General features: G+C 56.3%; 1 protein-coding gene across 7 annotated transcripts in view; it reads right to left on the bottom strand.

The window, feature by feature from the left end:
• The window catches only part of RPS6KA2 (ribosomal protein S6 kinase A2), a 331,417-nt gene that overhangs the window by 39,407 nt on the left and 271,343 nt on the right, over nt 1–20,667 (bottom strand). For all 7 annotated transcript variants that reach the window (XM_027972651.3, XM_027972653.3, XM_042253706.2 and 4 more), the window contains 4 exons: nt 19,398–19,540; nt 16,146–16,216; nt 12,777–12,865; nt 4,896–4,960 (listed from right to left, as the gene is read on the bottom strand). In XM_027972651.3, coding sequence (XP_027828452.1) covers nt 4,896–4,960; nt 12,777–12,865; nt 16,146–16,216; nt 19,398–19,540 — 368 coding nt within the window. The remainder of the gene's footprint in view (nt 1–4,895; nt 4,961–12,776; nt 12,866–16,145; nt 16,217–19,397; nt 19,541–20,667) is intronic.

Below are 20,667 nucleotides of genomic sequence, written 5' to 3' on the forward strand. Positions count from 1 at the left end.
GCATCTAAATACTCTGATTTTAGCGTGACAGTCTCGATCATTTCTGCGCAATAGAATCTGCTTCAAGTAGCATCTGACAGGCCAGTCACGTCCGCCCCCCCAGGGACCAACAGGAAGAGCCCTGCTCCTCTGCACTGTCGCCCCTGTCCCAGGACTGGGAGCCAGCAGTTCAGATGCCACCAGTTGCCAGGGACACCGACCCCATCCGCGCCCCCCTCACCCACACCACAGGGTCTTTGCACCTCCTGGGGCACCTGTTTGGGCTGCTCCCAGATTCAGGCCTCCAGACCCCTCTGTTCAAGTCCAGGGGCTGAGTCGGGTTTGCAGTTGATATACATGTTTTTGCACTCTTGAACAGGCCCTCGGAGCGCCTGTCAGAGAGCCGGCCGCTTCTGGGGTCTGACTCAGTCTCACGATGACTGCCTTGGACAGGGTTCAAGGGCACACCCTCATGTACATTGTTCCAAGCCTGACTCCTCGCTGATTGCTTTTAAGGAGCAACACAAGGGCGTTCAGAGTCGGGCAGGACATGACGGATGATGCTGAGGTGTGGGGGGAGGTAGGGAGAGGTTTGAAGGTGGCCCCAGGGCCCAGGATGCCCGTCTGAGGAGGGAGATGGGCACCGGACTGGCATAGCCTGGTGATGGCAGGTGTGGGCCAGGGGTTCCACCCAGGTGGATTTGGGAATGGGAGGCCTAGGTTCAGTCAGCTCGCCCTGGGAACAGATAGCAGCTGGCGTCAATCGTGGGGAGCTGTGCACCCCACAGCAGGGTGTGGGAACCAGGAGGAGTGTCTGGCTGCAATCTGTCAGCTCGCCTTCTCCCCAGCCTGCCTCACCGGCGGGCTCCTAGGCCCCGGCTGGGAACATGGGGCCCTTCCCGGGGCTCTGGGCTCACCAGGCCTGGACTCAGGGCTCCAGACGGGTGGCTCTGCAAACGCATGTAGCAGCCTGTCTGGATCCGCTTCCAGTCTCTTAAGGACTTGAGATAGCAGATTTTATCACCAATTTTACAGACGAGAAAACTGAAGCTATAATAGGTTAGGTACGACCCCTTCCAGGGTCAAGGGTGACGAGGGCACAGGCGGGGGGGTGGGCCTGGGTCTCCAGACTCTTCCCGCCTCAGCGGAGACCCCGCTGGAGCACACCCTGCAGAAGGTGCCGTCCACACAGGCGCACTGACCGCTGGGCTCCCTCTCGGGTTCGGAGCGGCCTTGGCCGCGTGTGCACACTTGGAGCTGGGGTGTGCGCTCGGGAGCCCTCGGAGGAGAAGTGAGCTAATCCAGCCTCCCATTACTTGGTTGCTTCCAGCCCTGGGTGAAGAGATTTCATTAGGAACTGAGTTACCCTTTCCAGAAATGGAAAGATGCTGCTTTCTGTGCTGACGCACTGGCGGGTGTGCATGTGTGCGTGTGTGCGTGTGTGTGTGCGTGTGTGTGTGTGTGTGCACTTCCCTGATGCAGGCGCTGGTCAGGGGAAATCAAATACGCAGGGTGAGCTCCGCGCTCTGGTTAAAACACGTGCTGTTACCAAGCCTGCCAGCCGCCCAGCCTGGCTGCCCCTGCCACCGGCCGTTCTCCCTGGGGTGTCTGCGCGGGGCTAGTCACCAAATATTTGTCCTCCTGCTGCTTCCCGGAGGGCGGGAAGGGGGGGGCCTCCAGCAGAGCCTGGTCTCCCACTTCCACAATGAAGGGGCATTTGTTTACACAAGAGAGTTCCACGAAAGAGAACCACACGCGTGGTGGCCAGGGGCGGGAGGGGTTTCCTGTGGCCGAAACGAGTGAGGGGGTTAAAGGCACGGATATCTTGCTTACAATGGATAAGTTCTGGGGAGGTTCTGTACCGCATATTGACTATAGCTCAGAAGACATGCCTATTTGGAAGTTGCTGAAAGAGGAGATCCTGAGAGTTCTCATCTGAAGGAAAAAGCTTACAACTACGTGTGGCGACAGATTTCAACTAGACTTACTGTGTGATCACGTCACAATGCGTACAAAGAGCAAACTGTGATGTCGTAACACTGAAACTAATACATGTCAACTGTATCTCAGTAAACACACACACACAGAACAGGTCATCATTTCATCCGAAGGAGAGCTCTTGCACCTGGAGGCTGAAGCCCAACTGTTTTGGCTCCTCCCCTCACTTAACACCCAGGCCAAGTCCTCACCTGCCTCCACTGGGAACTGGGAGGTGGTCCTGGCCAGGAGGCTGACCCCTTGGGAGGAGACGCAGACCCCACTGGCAAATCCTCATGTATAAGGAGAAGAGCTCGTCGCAAACAGATGGTCCCCCAGTAGTGAGCTGTTGTGGCTTCGTCCGCGTGGAGAGCCGCGCGTATTTTAAATGGAAACATCGAGTGATAACTCAGGGATCCAGAGAGGAGGTGGCCCCCGGGGGTTCTGGCTCCGGGATGGTACTCGGCTCACACTTGCCCTGCTCTGCCTGGGGCAGAATCCCAACTCCAGCGCCCACTGAGCAGGTCCCAGAAGCGGGTCTGCAGCCTGTGCACCCTCGGGCTTCACTCGGCAGCGTGTGCAAGCGTTGTTCCTGTGCACTTTCTGAATGGCCTCTGTAAGCCTGTGTGTCAGCTGCGGAGAGCCCGACTGACCAGAGACACAGTGTGGGAGAAAGCTCACTGAGGCTTGCTGGGGGGCAGCAGGAAGTCCCCCCAAGACCCCCCTTCCCCTGACACTGGGACCTGCAGAGACGGAGCCTGTCAGTGAAATATGCCCCAGAGCCCCCATCTCGGGGGTTTGGTGCAGCCTCATCCTGGTTTCAAGAGGGCAGCAAAAAGCCTCAAAGCCACCGGGGGTGTTTGGTCATCCTGCCCTTCCGAGGCACCCTGGTGTTGGCTGCAGTCTTAAATGTCTTCCTGTCACTGGATAAACATTTTGGAAAGTGCTTTGTCGGCGTTTAGGCGCTGAGTTGTGTCTGACTCTGCGACCCCTAGGACTGTAGCCCGCTAGGCTCCTCTGTCCGTGGAATGCCCCAGGCAAGAACACCGGCGGGGGAGTCATTGCCTCCCCCAGGGCACCTTCCCGACCCGGGACCAAGCCTGAGTCTCCTGCGTTTGCAGGCGGATTCTTCACCACCGAGCCTCCAGGGAGGCCTGGAAAGCGCTGCTGCTGTTGCTGCTGCTGCTGCTAAGTCGCGTCAGTCGTGTCCGACTCTGTGCGACTCCAGAGACGGCGGCCCACCAGGCTCTCCCGTCCCTGGGATTCTCCAGGCAAGAACACTGGAGTGGGTTGCCATTTCCTTCCCCAATGCATGAAAGTGAAAAGTGAAAGTGAAATCGCTCAGTCGTGTCCGACTCTTAGCGACCCCATGGACTGCAGCCCACCAGGCTCCTCCGCCCATGGGATTTTCCAGGCAAGAGTGCTGGAGTGGGGTGCCATCGCCTTCTCCATAAGTGTTATTCTCATACATGTCTTCTCTTTCCCTGTGTCCAGACCTTGGAGTGGGTTTGAAGATTTAAAGAAAAGGGGAACTTGCTCCTCATTCTGTCACATCTACTGCGGAGCTCAGGGTCAGACGGAGAGTGGACGGGCGTACCATAGAGCTTCCTAATTCTGACCTGGACGCCCCTCTCTGAGCCTCTGGGACAATTCTCCTCACACCGATGGAAAGACAGTGGGGTCTCAAGACCAAGTCCACCAGGCATCACTTTCAGTCTCAGAGCTTGTCCCAGGATTTTGAGACGACACGAGCTGTAGCAATGATGGAACGGGTTTCACATCATATGTACAGGCTGGGGTGCTCCGAGCAGGTGCATCTGAATTCTATTTATACCTAAAAGGTGACTAGGGAAGGACAGAGGGAGCGAAACAAAAATAGCAACTCGATAATGGAAGGGAAAACTGATTGCAGCTCGGGGTCACAGACAGAACATCTGTTTCCTGCAAGCACTTGTGGCTCCAGGCATTTCAACATTAACACGCTCCAATTAGGCAAAGGGCACCGTGAGAGATGCTTCCTGAAAGAGCAGAAAGGACGCAGACAGGACAGGAAGGGGAACAGGAAGCAGCCCAAGGGCTCCAGCGCGCCGTGGGCGGGTCTGGGGTGTCTGGTCCACGTGGCGCACAGCTCTGCCTCCGGGGGAGATCCCACCTGGAGCATTAGAACCCCGGTGTCTGGGTGGCTGTAGGGGGCCTCCTCTCACTCTGTCCAGTTCCCGCAGGAATCCCGAGTCAGTCTGACCACCCCCCGCCCTCCACATCTCATCACCCTGGACACCGACCAGCTCGATTACGACGCCCGCCCCAGCGTGAGTCCTGGCAGGTGGGTTTAGCCGGAACCCCCACCTGGTGTTTCCCCTTAATCACCTTCTGCCCGCCAACCCCCGGTCCGCGCCCCACCTCCCTCCCGAAGGCAGGACCCCCACCCCTGAAGTGGTCCCACACCATTGTGACGGCCCTCCAAACAAGTCTTCCTTACGTCTTTAACAAGCATCACAGACACCTGTCTTCCCCGGTCGGGGGAACGCTTTTCTGTAACGGCTTCTACAGCAGTGAGAGCTGACTGCGGGCGGGACCCGGACTCCAGGCAGGAAGCTGCCCCCAGTCTGGGCCCAGAGGGCCCATGCCCAATGCTCTGAGCAGCCGCGAGTGGCCCGGGGTGGCCTCAGGTAGGTCCTCAGGGACGCGGGAGGGCTGCAGGACCACGGGGGCCCAGGGTCTCCAACCGGCAAAGGCCTGGACGGGTTCCAGGCCTAGAACTGCAGGGGAGGGCTGGAGGGTCCCTGGCCTGTGCCTGGGAGACACCCCGAGGGAGCACCCTCCTTCAGGGGACGGGTTTACGCTGACTGCTGGCCTGTATCCAGCAGCTGCTGCGCCCCCTGCCCCAGCCCCATCTTCCTGCGGTTTCTATGCAGAAGGGACCCGGGCCGGAAACTTACGTTCCAGTCGATGGTGACAAAGAAAGGGTGGCGCTTGATCTCCTCCACGCCGTCCAGCCCGGCACCTGGGAGGCCAGAAAGCAGAGACTGTCAGAGCAGAGACTCGACTACACGCCCTCTGACGTCAGCGCAAACTGGTGACGACACGCCCTCTGACGTCAGAGCAGAGCTGCAACTGCACGCCCTCTGACGTCAGTGCAAGCCCGCCACTGCACGCCCTCTGACGCAGCAGTGAGGCGGGTGCCAGGGGCACGTGCAGGGTGGTCCCGACGACCTCCAGGGAGAAGCAGCCTCAGCTGCCCCCTCTCCTGCCAGTCCCCGCCTTGCCCACCTCACAGCCTGTAGAGGCCACCACGCCGCCCTACTGGGCTGTGACCAGCTGAGAGGGGGCGGGGGAGGGGCAGAGTGGACGCCCCCAGCAGTAGCTGTGAGCTGCCCTGGCAGCTGGGCCAGGACGTGGAGGCCCGGCCCAGCCTCCATCAGAACCAGCTGCAGGCCGGACCTTCCTGAAGGATGAGATGACGCGGGCGAGGGCGGCGGGGAGCCCAGCCCAGAGGGACTTGGCTCCTGGGCTCCCGGGGAGGAAGGCAGGGCCTGGGGCGCCTGTGTCCTGCAGGACGGCAGCCTGGAGACAGGCCAGCAGGGAGTGGCGGGCACCCCGCGAGCACTGCACCCTGAGTACCGACAGAGCTGCCTGTTGCTTGTTGCTGCTTCACCTCTGCCCGCTTTGCTGCTGACGGTATATCCCGAGGCCCGAGGGAGGGGGCGCGCGGAGGACTTCAGGGCAGCGGGACCGTCCGACCCCTGACGGCGGACGCACATCGTCACGGATCCCACACCTCCCAGAGTGAACCCTGCCGGCACCTCCACGTCTCAGGGAGTGAATACCTGCTGATCATCAACACTAACAAAGGCGGGATTCGCCACGGACGCGGGAAGGGGTGGCGGGCCGCCTCCAGTGGGCAAGCGCAGCTCCTGCTGCACGTCAAGGGGAAAAAGGCTTTCCAGCTCAAAGGGACAGGCCGAGCAGGAGGCACCCCGAGCTCCAGGGGCCCAGCCCTGCCCCAGTGCAGAACCTGGTCCAGGTCCAGCCCCACTCAGCCGGCCCCCACCCGAGCCTGAGGTCTCGTCCTTGGGAGGGAGGCAGGAAGATGAGGAGGACAGATGGCGTGTGGCCACCTCAAGCCTCTGTGGTCCCTGTGGAGCCCCCGACCCAGCCTCACCATCCAGCCTAAGGAGCCGGGGAACCCTCCCAGGAGACACAGCCTGCTGTAAGCCTCGTTGGGAAGCTGCTCATGGAATCAGGTCATCTCTAGGTGGGCGAGGGTCCAGCCGGCTCCCGCCTCGGCTGGGAAGCCTGGCCAGGCCAGCACAGTGGGAAAGAGCCCCTGCCCCTGTCACCACGCTAGCCTCCAGGACCTGCTGGTCAACTCTTTGATATGCAAATGACCATAGACAGGAGGAAGGGGTCAGACCTGGAATGCTGCGCTCCAGGGATCCGGGGAGGCAGACACACCAGGGGCCTTTCCCACTAAGTGAGATACTGCACCCCAGGACCACCAGGGAAGTCCTCATCTAATCTTTTAGAGCATCCTGTGCAATGAATCAGTAACAGTCACAGGAGACCTTCCTGAGGTCTGGGATCGGTTCTCTGAATTACCAGAGCTGGTGGGGGGGGGCGGTCCTGGGAACCCTGGCTTTACACCCGGTCAGCAGGAAGCACAGCGAAGACCTGGGTCCCCCGGCTTGTGTCCGAGGCGGGGGGTCTGATGGGAGTGACCGTAACCCTCTGGGGTCCAGGATAACTCGGGCGGTCAGAACTGCGCTGAATCCTAGGACCCCGTGGGTGTCTGTGGAGACGGGGAGAGCCGTCCACGTGGAAACCCCGAGCGTCTGGTGTCAGGAGTGTTGTCAGTAGTGGAGAGAAACAGCATTGTTTGAGGACCCTCCGCAAGTCCGCGCCCATCTCCAGAGAAACCCCTGACCTGACCGGAGAGCTGGCCCAGCCTGCGCGTCCCCAGCATCTGGCAGTCCTCCCAGGTGCCCAGGCAGCTGCAGGAACATGTCAGCAATGAACGTGCTGGCTTCGTGCCCACCCGCACGCAGGCCTCCTTTGCTGAAGCCCAGAATACAGGATTGAAAAAGACTTGGCCACCATGAGTAAAGCAAAATGAAAAATCACCTCTGATTTGTACACTTTCAGCTTTTTTAGGGGGATTCCCTGGTGGCTAAGATGGTAAAGAATCCTCCTAGATTCGATCCCTGGGTCGGGAAGATCCCCTGAAGGAGGAAATGGCAACCCACTCCAGTATTCTTGCCTGGAGAATCCCCATGGACAGAGGAGCCTGGCGGGCTACAGTCCACGGGGTCGCAAAGAGTTGGACACGACTGAGTGACAAATACTTTCACCGGTCTTTTTTTCATGTTTTACCCATCGCATTTCACGCTCACTCACTATTTGCGAGTACATGCTGCAGGAATCCAAACAAAACCAGACAGACAGGAAATACAGGTATTGGCATAACTGCAAGTCTCTGTTGCGCCAGCTGGGTTTTCTTGGGCACATTTTTACCTGCACCTTCTTCTTCCACTGCAGTGAGATTCTGCACCATGTCTGTGCCTCTAGGCCTCCGCAAACACTCGACGGTGAGCTGACACTTCCATCATGACTCAAAAATTGTAACTATTCCAAAGGAGGGAAATGTGAACCAGAAAGTTTCTGCACGCAGCTCCCTGAAGCCTGGTCAACCTTCCTAGGGGAAGTGGGGTGATTATTTTGGATTCCAGTTCTATTTATCCTCTCCTGAAACACGTTAACATAGTCTGCTCTGCACTTGACAACTCCTTTTTGTTTAAACACGCAGTGAGCAGAGATCCATCCTGGCAGAGTCCGGGGGAGTCTGTGCTCGTCACTGAATCTCGGCTGACTTGCCGTGGGGTCGTCACCAAATGCACTCAAGTCTCACTCTGTCCCCAGAGGCAGGAAGAAGACACAGAGGCAGGTGTGCATGGAGGGAAACATTCAGAACAGAAGAGCAATCTCTAGGCAGCTTAGTGAGTCTTCACTAAGATCCCCCACGCCAGCCAAATACGCAGATTCAAGAATTCACACTCTCTGCAGCGCGAGTAAGTACCACAGTTAATTACTTCTGTTGTGATCACTCGAGGACCGTCTTCCGGAACGTGGCTTTCTGGACCACGTCTGGATTTCTCTGTGCTGGTCCAGTGGTGGTATTACATCCGTGGGAACCGACCTCCACTGAGCGCGGCTGTAAACGCAGCACTGGGCCTGTCGCCGGGACCTGACCCTTTCTGACCCTGGTCACCTGGAGCCTTCCCCTGCACATTTTTCAACACGGCAACCCTGTTCATTTCCTTCTGCGCTTAATCATCGACAAGCTTCCACATTCTCAGTAAATCGTCCCTCAAAAGTTCTGAGGATCTGCCAAAAATGTTTTCCTTCACTCTTCCTGCCCACAGAAAATTCGGGGAAATGTTTACTCCCTGGGCCCTCCGTGACTGTTGAACTATTGACTTGGTGCTGCGTTTGTTGTCTGAGAGTCACAGAGTCGCTCTCTAGCTCTTTTGGGCGTGTTCACAATCTGCTCATGTCTGGCTGTTTTCCTCGAGTACTTTGCATTGCATCAGACCTGCACACTCCGAAAGGCCAGTCTACAGCCACCCAGGATTTGAACTCTAGGTCTCCTTTCTACGTCTTCATCACCCACAGGTCATCTACAAGTCACTGTTCTGGCTTTGAAGTATCTTCGGTCAGCTTGATTCTTCATCTGATGCTTAGAATCTTTGCTCGGCTGTGGCTGTATCTCCCAGGGCCCTGACAGCCGAGGGCGGCGCCCCCGCAGATCCTCAGGGCTGGTGGGGAAGCGCCAGCTCCCAGCGAGGGGCAGGGTGTTCATCATGACCAAGCCATCAAGGGCCAGCCCAGCACGCGAGGTCTCGGTGGTGCCAGCGGGGCTGGAGGAGATGACAGGAGAGCGGGGTGGCCAGTGTCTGAAGCCAGATCAGGAGAGCACAGCCCCTGGAGACGGACTCTGGAAAGGAGACGGAAGCCGGAAGAGCAGAGCCCTTGCGGGTGGATGGCCCTGCCCCCGTGTGTCCCGGACGGTTGGTGGTAGCTTACTGGCCATGCTGTTTTATGCTCAGCAGCACGTCTGACTCCAGATCCTGCCGCCTGGTCTTCCAGGAGCCCAGGATGTCCCAGGACTCTCCAGAGACGCTGCAGATGTTCACAGGGATGAGCTAGGGACCCCCGTAGGGTCCTTCTCTAATTCACAACCAGAATGATCGGCAGAGAAACCAGAGCCTCTCGCTGCATCCTCAGAGGGTCCTGCCCTGGGGACCGTTCAGCCGGCATGGCCTCCCGGCCCCTCCCCTTGGCCACCTGAGGTCACACGTGCTCTCGCGTGCTACAGGACCCTCCGTGACTCTGTGCAGTGTTTCTCTGGCCCAGCACCCACATTCCCCACTGCCCCCCAGGCTAATACACACACAAGGCTTGGAGACGCCACCCCAGGTCCTCAGGCAGCCCTGCCGGGGGGCCCTCCTGACTGCAGCGGCCGGTATATTTTGGGCCTGCTTCCATCACTGAACAAACCACAGTGCGTAATAAACAAGTGCGAAGCCCAAATAATCCAGTCTTCCAGCTGCTGGGTCCACGTGCACCATGGTTGAAATAGACAGAAATTTGACTCCATTTTGGACAAATATAAAAGTAAAATCTCTCCACTTATGGCACAGAAAACAATGCTGTTCCTGCTGTTCCACCCACTGGCCACCGAGCCTCTGCCAGGCCTAGCTGGGGGCCTGCCTGCCCCCTCCATCTGCCTGTCCCCTCAGGCCCACCTCGCCCCTGCACCTTGCCCCTCAGGCCTGGCTGGGGGCCTGCCTGCCCCCTCCATCTGTCTGCCCCCCAGCCCGCCTCGCCCCTGCTCCTTGGGTACTGCATCCTACCGGAGGAGGGGGGGCTCCCTCGGCTGGCTCCTCAGCCTTCTCTGGTCTGCAGGGAAAAGGCAGGGGTGAAACCCACCCGAGATTTCTGGCCTCTTCATCCACATGACTGGGTTTCCCAGGCGGCATCACCGACCTGTGTCCCCAGCATCTGCCACAGGTGTGGGGCCCCTCACTGAACAGTGCCTGCCCGCAGCCAGCAGTGGCCGGGGGACCTAGACTCAGACTCACTGCGTGAGGATGTCATGCCTTCAGGGGACGACAGGGTGGAAACACCATCTCAGGCTCAGCAGCCGCCTCCAGCAGGCGATCTGGGGAAGGGCCTCGGCCTCATCACCTGTCAGGTGTGCAACACCAACCAGAGGAACTTCCGCCGTTTCTTCCACTGCAGATGTTACGGACTCACTCTCGGAGGTACTGAGCGGTGTTCCTCCAAATTCATGTGGTCAAGTCCTAACCCCAGAACTTCATGGGAAACCTTATGTGGAAATGTGATTAGTCGGGATGAGTTCACCCTGGGGCAAGCTGGTCCCTGACCCCATATGGCTAGGGTCCTGATCAGTTCAGTTCAGTCGCTCAGTCGTGTCCAGCTCTTTGTGACTCCATGGACTGCAGCACACCAGGCCTCCCTGTTCAGTGCCAACTCCAGGAGCTGGCTCAAACTCATGTCCATCGAGTCAGTGATGCCATCCAGCCATCTCATCCTCTGTTGTCCCCTTCTCCTCCTGCCTTCAATCTTTCCCAGCACCAGGGTCTTTTCCAACGAGTCAGTTCTTTGCATCAGGTGGCCAAAATATTGGAGTTTCAGCATCAGCATCAGTCCTTCCAATGACTATTCAGGACTGATTTCCTTTAGGATGGACTGGTTGGATCTCCTTGCTGTTCAAGGGGCTCTCAAGAGTCTTCTCCAACACCACAGTTCAACAGCATCAATTCTTCAGCACTCAGCTTTCTTTATAGTCCAACTCTCACATCCATACATGACCACTGGAAAAAACCATAGCTTTTACTAGACAGACCCTCGTTGGCGAAGTAATATCTCTGCTTTTTAATGCTGTCTAGGTTGGTCATAGATGAAGAGCAGAAATTTGGACAGAGGGGACTCCTCTACAGTTCAAGGATCAATAGACAGAGATCTCGGCTGACTTAAAGGTGATGGGGTCAAACCACAGATTGACGAGAGGACCCAGGGCTTAGGTGAGATCTTCTGATGTTGACAAACTCACAAAAGGGCCAGAGGACTTTGAGGGGTGGGTCAATAATAAGGCTCAAGGCAATTGAGAGGGGAAAGACGTCCCAGCCTTCTAATTGAGCGGCCTGTGTAGAGCAAAATTAATCTACACAACATAATTTTCACTTTATAGGCCAAAGATTTAAGGCAATTAAATTTAGTAGCCGACCTGGGTCAAGTTGGGTGAGTGATGATTCTGACTATGATTTCCTCTTTCTATGAGTCTGCACATCCTATGACATTAATATGAAGTGGTCTTGCAGGATGGTCCATAACTCCTGGACCTTCGCAATAACTCACTTTAGAGATTATCAGGAGGGCATTCTCTGGCCACGGATAGGCTGTTTTCCAGGCTGTTACAGGCTCCACTGTAGCAAATCATCAGAATTTGATGATTATTTATCCACCTAATGAGATCAATCCATCTTTCTCTCTGATCAGGTATGCAAACTAAATAACAGAACAATATTCTGGGTTAGAGAACTATGATTTTTGTGATGTTGAAGTCTAAGATAAAAGTAAATTTAGAAAATTCTTTCCTTTTTCCGAAACAAAGGAAGAGCAAATACATTCCCCTCCCCCCGCTGGTTTGGTCACAGTCACCCCCCAATGCCATGAATTCTCCCCACCAGATACCATGATACTTGCAAGAAAAGAGGGACTCCCAAAGCAAAATTCTTCAATCGCCGCAAGAGATGAGACCGAGCTGTTTGTCTTGTGTGTTTCAGTGGATAAATGAGCTAATGTCTTCATTTCTAGTTCCTGACTCCAGTTTCTGCCTCTGGGGAGGTTAGGCAGGTGAGACCATACCTGGGCACTGCCCAAGGGCAGAGCAGTTGGGAGTGGAGTGGTGGGCCTGCTACCTAGGAGGCAGGTGCTCACGTATGCATCCATAACAGAACAGGTATTCAGAGTTTGTTGCGGCACTCACAAACGACAAGGCAGAGACTGGGCAGATTTTCCTAACAAAACCTTGGTACTGAAACCAAAGTTTCGATCATCAGCAGATCCGCTGGCGGCAGGTCGCGTGATGGCTTCTCAGGGTGACAGACCAGAGAGGTCCCTCTTCTCCACAGCTGGTTCTCTCTTGTTCTGCTTCTGGCGTGGACTCGGGACCCAGCTGGGTGCTTCTTGATTCTTTGTCTGGTGCTGCCAGCCCTTCCAAAGACAGCCCAACAGTCCCTCGCCCACTCTGCCTTTTTGCAGTGATCTCAGGAGCCAGTTTAACAAGACCTGTTAAAATGCGCTGCACAGGACGATGGTTGCGCCTCAGACAACGCTATCTGTACAAGCGGCAGGGAAAGGAAGACGCCCTCCCCACCCCCCAGATCTGTGCACTCCGATTATCTCTGCTTTTCGCACGTTCCTTTGTCAAACACACTGCGTGTTTCCTACGCGTGAGGTGCCATGCTGGCTCTGGAGGTCTTCCTCACAGCCCTGTGAAGAAGCTCCGCTATGACCCTCGCTTCACAGGTCGGGAAGCCAGGTGCAGAGAGGGCCAGCCCTTGGCTGAAGGTTGCACAGCAAGGAAGTGCCGGGTGGGACAGGGTCCTGGTATTCCAGCCCCGCACCTGGCGCCGCCACGCAGGGCTCCTCCTGAGCTCCGCTCCCCCCTAGTTCACACCTGCATGTCCTCCACGTTCCAATCACCCCCGGGTGGCTCAGGGGTCAGGGGAGCTTACCCAGCCGGTTGCAGGGGTTCCGTTTGAAGAGCGCTCTCAGCAGACTCTGGGCTTCCACGCTGAGGAACTGCGGCATGCCTAGCTTGGCTCTGAAAAGCAGTCATATTTTAGGGGAAGAAGGACAAGCCGAAGGGGGACCAGAGTTTGCTCCAGTGCTCTGGGTTTCTGCAGTCAGCATCCACAGAGAAATCCAGTCAAACCAATAGCAGCTATTCACAGCAGCTGTTTAATAATTCATTAAAAAACAATAAAGCCCCTAAAAATAGACAGCAATGCTCCCATGAACATAAGTAACATTTTAAATGGAAATTAACTATGTTTTCTGAGACAACAACATCAAAGGCTTTGGAGAGATGAGTGGCGTTGCTGACATTTTTGGGAATCTCTCTCGGTTTGATGAGGCAGCTGGATTCTCCCATCTGCATCCAGTTTAGTCTGTGGTCACATCTGGGAAAGGAGGGCCTCGCAGCCCCCTGGGGTCCTGGACACCCCCCACCTCCCTTCAGGAACCACGTGACCACAGTCTGATGCTGCCCCTTCAGAAATGCTGTCACTCCCGAGTGACAGGCTGTAAGTTCACACCTGGGATTTGATGGGAGGAAATTATTCTAGCTCCAGAAAAAGGTCTTGTGCCCCCTTAGAATGAAATGGAGCAGAGACCATCAACAGAAACAGCGGACTGCAGTTACGCACATTATCAGAGTAAAGGTCCCCTGATACAGGAAACATTGTCCATGGGATGTCTCTTATTATGGGATGCCTCTTATTTATAAAATGACGTGATCTACAAAAATGCAAGGTCTGTAGGTGCCTCTTCGTTTTATAAAAGTTGTGTGTCCACCTGCAAGCAGAGTTTGAGAGAGCTGGTCACGAGGCCAAGCAGCTTCACAGCTTCTCCTGCAGGGGCGGTGAGCGCCCCCCTCGGCCCCCCTCCACCTCCCCCTGCCCCTCCTGAGCAGGGAAGGCTGGAGTGACTTGGAGTCCAGCTGTTCCAGGGGCCACTTGCCCACTCTCATCTGCCCTCTGCCTGCTTCTCTCTCTCCCACGGACTGCTATTTGACATCTGGCTCAGATGAAGCCTGTTCACATTTAAGGAGTTACAGCAAGGGACTTCCCTGCTGGTCCAGCTGTTAGGACCTGGCGTTTCCACTGCAGGAAGCGTGGGTTCGACCCCTGGTCGGGGAACTCTGGGGAATCCCAGGAGCCATGCAGTGCAGCCGACAAAATAAAATGATGCTTTAAAAAAGGATATTACAGAAAGACTGGCTCTGTGTTTAGATCTCTTTCTAGGGTTCTAGGTCATGAGGCCAAGAGCTTCACAGCTGGAAAAGTTCAGTTTTCATTCCAATTCAAACTACTGCACAATTGCACTCATCTCACATGCTAGTAAAGTAATGCTCAAAATTCTCCAAGCCAGGCTTCAGCAACATGTGAACCGTGAACTCCCTGGTGTTCAAGCTGGTTTAGAAAAGGCAGAGGAACCAGAGGTCAAATTGCCAACATCTGATGGATCATGGAAAAAGCAAGAGAGTTCCAGAAAAACATCTATTTCTGCTTTATGGACTATGCCGAAGCCTTTGACCTTGTGGATCACAATAAACTGTGGAAAATTCTGAAAGAGATGGGAATACCAGACCACCTGACCTGTCCCTCGAGAAATCTGTATGCAGGTCAGGAAGCAACAGTTAGAACTCGACATGGAACAACAGACTGGTTCCGAATAGGAAAAGGAGTACGTCAAGGCTGTAGATTGTCACCCTGCTTATTTAACTTATATGCAGAGTACATCATGAGAAACACTGGACTGGAAGAAACACAAGCTGGAATCAAGATTGCTGGGAGAAATATCAATAACCTCAGATATGTAGATGACACCACCCTTATGGCAGAAAGTGAAGAGGAGCTAAAAGCCTCTTGATGAAAGTGAAAAAGGAGAGTGAAAAAGTTGGCATCAACATTCAGAAAACTAAGATCATGGCATCTGGTCCCATCACTTCATGGCAAATAGATGGGGAAACAGTACAAACAGTGTCAGACTTTATTTTTTGGGGCTCCAAAATCACTGCAGATGGTGACTGCAGCCATAAAATTAAACGACGCTTACTCCTTGGAAGAAAAGTTATGACCAACCTAGATAGTATATTCAAAAGCAGAGACATTACTTTGCCGACTAAGGTCTGTCTAGTCAAGGCTATGGTTTTTTCTGTGGTCATGTGTGGATGTGAGAGTTGGACTGTGAAGAAGGCTGAGCATCAAAGAACTGATGCTTTTGAACTGTGGTGTTGGAGAAGACTCTTGAGAGTCCCTTGGACTGCAAGGAGATCCAACCAGTCCATTCTGAAGGAGATCAACCCTGGGATTTCTTTGGAAAGAATGATGCTAAAGCTGAGCTCCCGTACTTTGGCCACCTCATGTGAAGAGTTGACTCATTGGAAAAGACTCTGATGCTGGGAGGGATTGGGGACAGGAGGAGAAGGGGACGACAGAGGATGAGATGGCTGGATGGCATCATGGACTCGATGGACAGAGGATGAGATGGCTGGATGGCATCACGGACTCGATGGACGTGAGTCTGAGTGAACTCCGGGAGATGGTGATGGACAGGGAGGCCTGGCGTGCTGCGGTTCATGGGGTGGCAAAGAGTCGGACACAACTGAGCGACTGAACTGAACTAGGGTTCTAAATGCAAAACCTGTTTTCATGGTAAAATATTCTGCATGAACATTAAGGAGAAAGTTATGTTCACAGTCAGTCACAGGCTTCCCCGATGACAGTAGTGGGAAAGAAGGCTCCAGTGCAGAAGACATGAGACAAGGGCTTGATCCCTGGGTCGGGAAGATCCCCTTGAGGAGGAAATGGCAGCCCACTCCAGTTTTCTTGCCTGGAAAGTCCCATGGACAGAGGAGCCTGGTGGGCTATAGTCCATGGGGTCACAAAGAGTCGGACACAACTGAAGCGACTTAGCATGCACACACTCAGTCACACGGGACACACGATTCCTGCTCATGTCAGGCAGGAGAGCTCAGGCCCCGGCATGAGCGGGCAACAGGCAGGCTAGGGAGGCTCTCTCAGGAGCCCCTGCACCCTCTGCCCCTGAGTCTGCGTTTCTGAAGGTCACCAGCTATCATGTCTAAAGACCCTGCCACGGGACAACTTTGATGAGCTCTTCACGGATGGGAAACAGAATCTTCGATAGAAGATTTCATCAGAATCACACCCCACTCACTTTATCCACTGACAGGGAAATGCCAAGAGCGCTCACTACCATCATTGCCTACTGGATACTCCTGGTTTCGAAGACGGAAGCTCTTGCTATCAGAAGCGGCGAGCAAGTGCTGGGGTGGATCCCAAGGTGGGAGTTTGACTCACTTGAGGATGAGGGCCATGGTCTCCTTCCTGTCCTTCCCCTGGAACGGCAGCGACCCCGTGAGCATCTCGAACTGCAGAGCAACACAGAACGGGAGCAAGTGTTCAGACCAACCCCACTGCCCAGTGGAGAGACCCAGACGGACAGGGTGCGCCCGAGCTCAAGTGGCCATTCAAAATCCTGGTCAGTTATGTGCGGGTGCGGGCCCACATGCTTGCTTAGAACAGAGCTGCACGGTGGGCCTCGGTGTTCAGTGCAGAGATGGATGGGCGGGCGATGGACATGGTCACCAACTCAGATCCACAGCAGGGAGCGGGGGTCAGTGCCAGGATGGGAACCTGAAGGGACAGCAGGACATGGCCCCACACCTTCCACGGGGGTGACTGATGACCTGTCCTTTCCTGGTAGGTGTAGTGGGGCAGCTCAGCGAGGAGGAGGCAGGGGAGGGGAGGGGGATCTTTCAGTCCAGATCGGATGCAAGGGTACCCTGTGGACTCTGAGAGCCATCAAGACTCGTCATCAGCAGGACGACCCTCCTCCTTCACCTGACTGTGATCCCCCGGCCCAGCGGTCACAAGACACTGAACGTGGAGCGGACGGGCCCCTAAGTGGGTAATTCAGGACGGAGTGTCCTGAGCCCGAGAGCAGGGTGGCCGGACATTCCCTGGAGTGAGGACTGCGGCAGACAGCGGGGGTGAGAGGCCGGCCTCTCTGGGCCACTGTCTCCAAAGTCTGGGGCCATTTCCCGGGGTGCAGGGGCAGGGGAGCTGGGGAGCCCAGGCCCGCTCTGCACTCACTGCCTGTGGACCCTTGGGGCCCAAACCTTCCTGGGCTGGGGACCCGTGAAGGCTTCCCCTGTGCCCGGGAGACCCTCGCAGAGACAGGTGTTCATGACACAAGATGAGACGCTTGTGTTCACGAGCCAAGATGAGGCAAAGCGGCAAGAGGACACAGAGCCGGAGCGCCGCCTCCTGCCCTCCTCTCTCCTCGCTCTGCCTCTCACGCCTCTTCTCCCTCGGTTGTTTTTCATTTCATCTTCCTTTTTGTGTCTTCACTATTCTTTATTTTTCCCCTCAGTCTCTCCATCTATTAAACATGCAATGATTTTGACCAGAAAACAGCACGTAAGGCATATTTTATCTTCATGGGGTAGATTTTACGTCTGCTGTCTTAATACAGAGAGACGTGGGCGAGGCGGATAGCATGTCCCCGCTCCCCCAGGAGCCTCACAGCGCTAACTCCAGGTGGCTCTGCCGCGTGTGGTCTTGTGTGCGGTCTTCTGTAATGTGCTGGCCGCTAAGACGGTTCTTCTCCCCAGGCTCAGGCCGGCCTCCTGCTCTGCCACTGATGAAGATCTGGTACACAGAGACACACGTGGCGTTCTGTGACTTCAGAGCTTTGGGCACGGGCTCCCTGGGGAACCGCTGTGTGGTCTCTGGTGAGCCCACTGTGCACCCTAAGAGCTTGCAGAGTGTAGGGACGGGGTCCAGGGACAAGGGGAAGCCGGGGGCCCTCAGGGAGCCCACCCCACCCAGTGCTTCTCAGGGGGATGGAGGGGGACAGAGGGGGACGGAGGCTGAAGAACCGGAATTGCTCCTGAAGATGCAGAGCTGTGACCTGGGACCAGGAAGCCCGTGGCAAGAAGGTGATACCAAACTTCTGGTAAAATCTGCAGTGAGGGGACTGACACCACGCGCCTACCCCCACCGCACACCCTCCAGACAGGGTGACGAGGAAGCATCCACATGGACGGGAGCAGAGCGGTGGAGGCGGCTACCTTTCGGGGGGAAGCTAACCTGACGGTCTCGCTGATGTGTCTAAAGAGAGACGGCTGGTCGGAAGGGACAGCCGGAGGTCCCATCTCAGGGGCCTCCGCTGTGAAGATGGACTGCGTCTCAGCTGAGGCCACTAGACGTCTAAGTAACCAAGAACGCAGCATCACCAGCCCTGACAGCCAGCACTCGTGGGGCCCGCGTGAGCTCAGCAGCTTGTGCCGACCACCTTGCCTGGGCTAACCCGCTTCACCTGCTGTGACTCTGTTTGGGGAGCAGCCTTCTCATCAGTGTGACTTCCTTGTGAGTGGCTGGAGGGGAGAAATCACACTGACTCTGGAGGTGGGGGCACTGCCCAGCACAGCAGGCGGTCTCTTCCAGAAACCCGTGCACTGGCATCTTGGCTGAGGCTGTGGGAACTGATCCCCGCCCCCTGAGCTGGTTCAATATGCCTGCCCTGCAGACAGAGGTTAGGGGTCTGTGCTGACAAGTCCAATCAGCCCGCACTTCTGAGTCTGCGGGACCAGAACCTAGAGACCAAGTAAGTCTTCTGGGTGCCAGCCGGAAGGCACGCGGGTGACACCCTGCAGGACAGAGGCCAGAGGTCCCGTGGCCAGGGTGTGAGGTGTGTGCTGGAAAGAGGCAGCTGAACAACCTCCGTGGAAACTCCGAGAACCCCCATCACTCGCTCTCCTGGTTCATTAGACGCACACGGGGGAGGGGGCTGGACAACCCGGAGAGGCCACGATGCTTCTCCCATCCAGGGTCAGACCCAAGAGCCTCAGAGGTCTGGTTCCTGCTGAGGACATGCAAGCGTGGAGGGGCCGCCAGCCCAGGGCCCAGTGCAGGGGGGCTGGACCGGGGCAGGGGACAAGGAAGGCTGAGGACGGGAGGACCGTGTGGGCCAGCGCCACTTCTGTCCTGACGACAGGACACCCCGTCTAGACCGTGCTTGCTGCACGCTCTGCAAACACACGATCCGAAGAAAATCCACGTTTCTAGACGTAGATGTAAAATGCTCCACTCGTGTATTTTGGTTCATGCTGACTTTTATGGCTAAGTGGAGGGATTCTGTGATTGAAATAAGAAAAGCATCTTTAATCTGGAAATGACCGCTCCCTTTAAAATAACGTTAAGAGCGTTAAGAATAAAGAAGGTCTAACTCTTCACACGCCTGTGTCCTTAGCTGAGTCCCAGCTCTGGTTCCCGATGCTGGGAGCCTGGGGAGGACGGAGGGGAGGCTGCCAGGAAATGCCAGGCTCGGGGACGGATGAGTCACACAACGGGCATTGTCTTTCTGGGTTGTTCCCGGATTTCTGCGTTCCGGGGGTGGGCAGGCGCACGGGGGCACAGCGACCGGGGCGCCTGTAGACTGTGGGTGCCGCCCCACCGTGCGCACACCATACCATGAGCACACCCCACCGCGGGTGCACGCGCACGCCCCACCGCGCGCACACCATGCCATGAGCGCGCACACCATACCATGAGCACGCCGAAGGACCACCAGTCCGCACTCTGCGTGTGGCCCCGCCGGTTCACCACCTCGGGCGCCATGTACTCGATCGTCCCACAGAAGGAGTAGGCTCTCTTGTCGTGGTCGATGGCCTCTTTACTCAGCCCGAAATCTACGGGGACACACAACACACAGCGCTCAGTCTCCGGGCGGTGCTCAGACCCCTGGCTGCCCGGCCAGCCCTCCCCCTGCCGCCCTCCTGGGGCCACGCTGCCCGCAGAGGCTGAGCCAGGCCCCGCGCCTCCCCGTCAGATTCTGTCGGGATGAACACGTCCAGGAGTGCTCGCGAGGGCACCCAGAGCCTGGGTTCTGATGCCCGACGCCACTTCCCAGAGGCCGTTTTTGGCAGGACACCCTGGATGTCGGCGGCCTGGGGAGAGGCTCTGGGGTTGCTCTGATGGACAGGCATGGAGAGGACCCTGTTCCAAAGGAAGGGACCAGAAAGGGGTCACGGGCAGAAGGGTGCTCAGGAAGGCGGCCCCCAGTGGTGAGGCAACAAGCGGAAGACAGACAAGTCTGACGGGGCTTCAGAGCTCCTGCTGGGCGTCACCGTCCCCAGATCTCATCCTCAAAGCCAGCCAAGGGGGCCTTCCTGCCACGCTCATGTTACTGCACCCAGGGGGTGGGGGACACAGTGAGCACGCCGGTCCTGAGACTACAGACCCCTCCAGTTCATCACCTGTGAACTTCTGGTTATGTCACCTCCTCCCGGGCCGAGTGAGGACCGAGAGAGCCCGCTGCTAAGACAGCCTCCCCACCACCCACGGGGGTCTGACACTCACGACCGAAGCAACCTGCTCTGCACATCAGAGTCTCGGGGGCTTGTCTGTCATCTGTGCCAAAATGACAAGTCATGACAAATGACTAATGCGGGGTCGCTAATAAATAACAGAGACGGCAACGACTGCATCAGAGGAAGCCAAAATCCTCTGATCGAGCCCCGCAGGTCGGCAGGCGTCCAATGTGCTGCTGGGGAAGAGCAGAGAAACAGCTCCAGAAAGAACGCAGCGGCTCGGCCGGAGCGGAAGCAACGCCAGTTGTGGATGTCTGGAGGTGAAAGTAAAGTCCGAGGCTACAAAGAACAGTACTGAATAGGGAGCTGGAACGTCAGGGCCACGAATCAAGGCAGATTGGAAGCGGTCAAGCAGGAGATAGCAAGCGTGAACATCAACATTTTGGGAATCAGCGAACTAAAATGGACTGGAATGGGTGAATTTAACTCAGGTGACCATTATATCT

The sequence above is a fragment of the Ovis aries genome, chromosome 8 (genome assembly GCF_016772045.2).
Source record: "Ovis aries strain OAR_USU_Benz2616 breed Rambouillet chromosome 8, ARS-UI_Ramb_v3.0, whole genome shotgun sequence".
Lineage (NCBI taxonomy): Eukaryota > Metazoa > Chordata > Mammalia > Artiodactyla > Bovidae > Ovis > Ovis aries.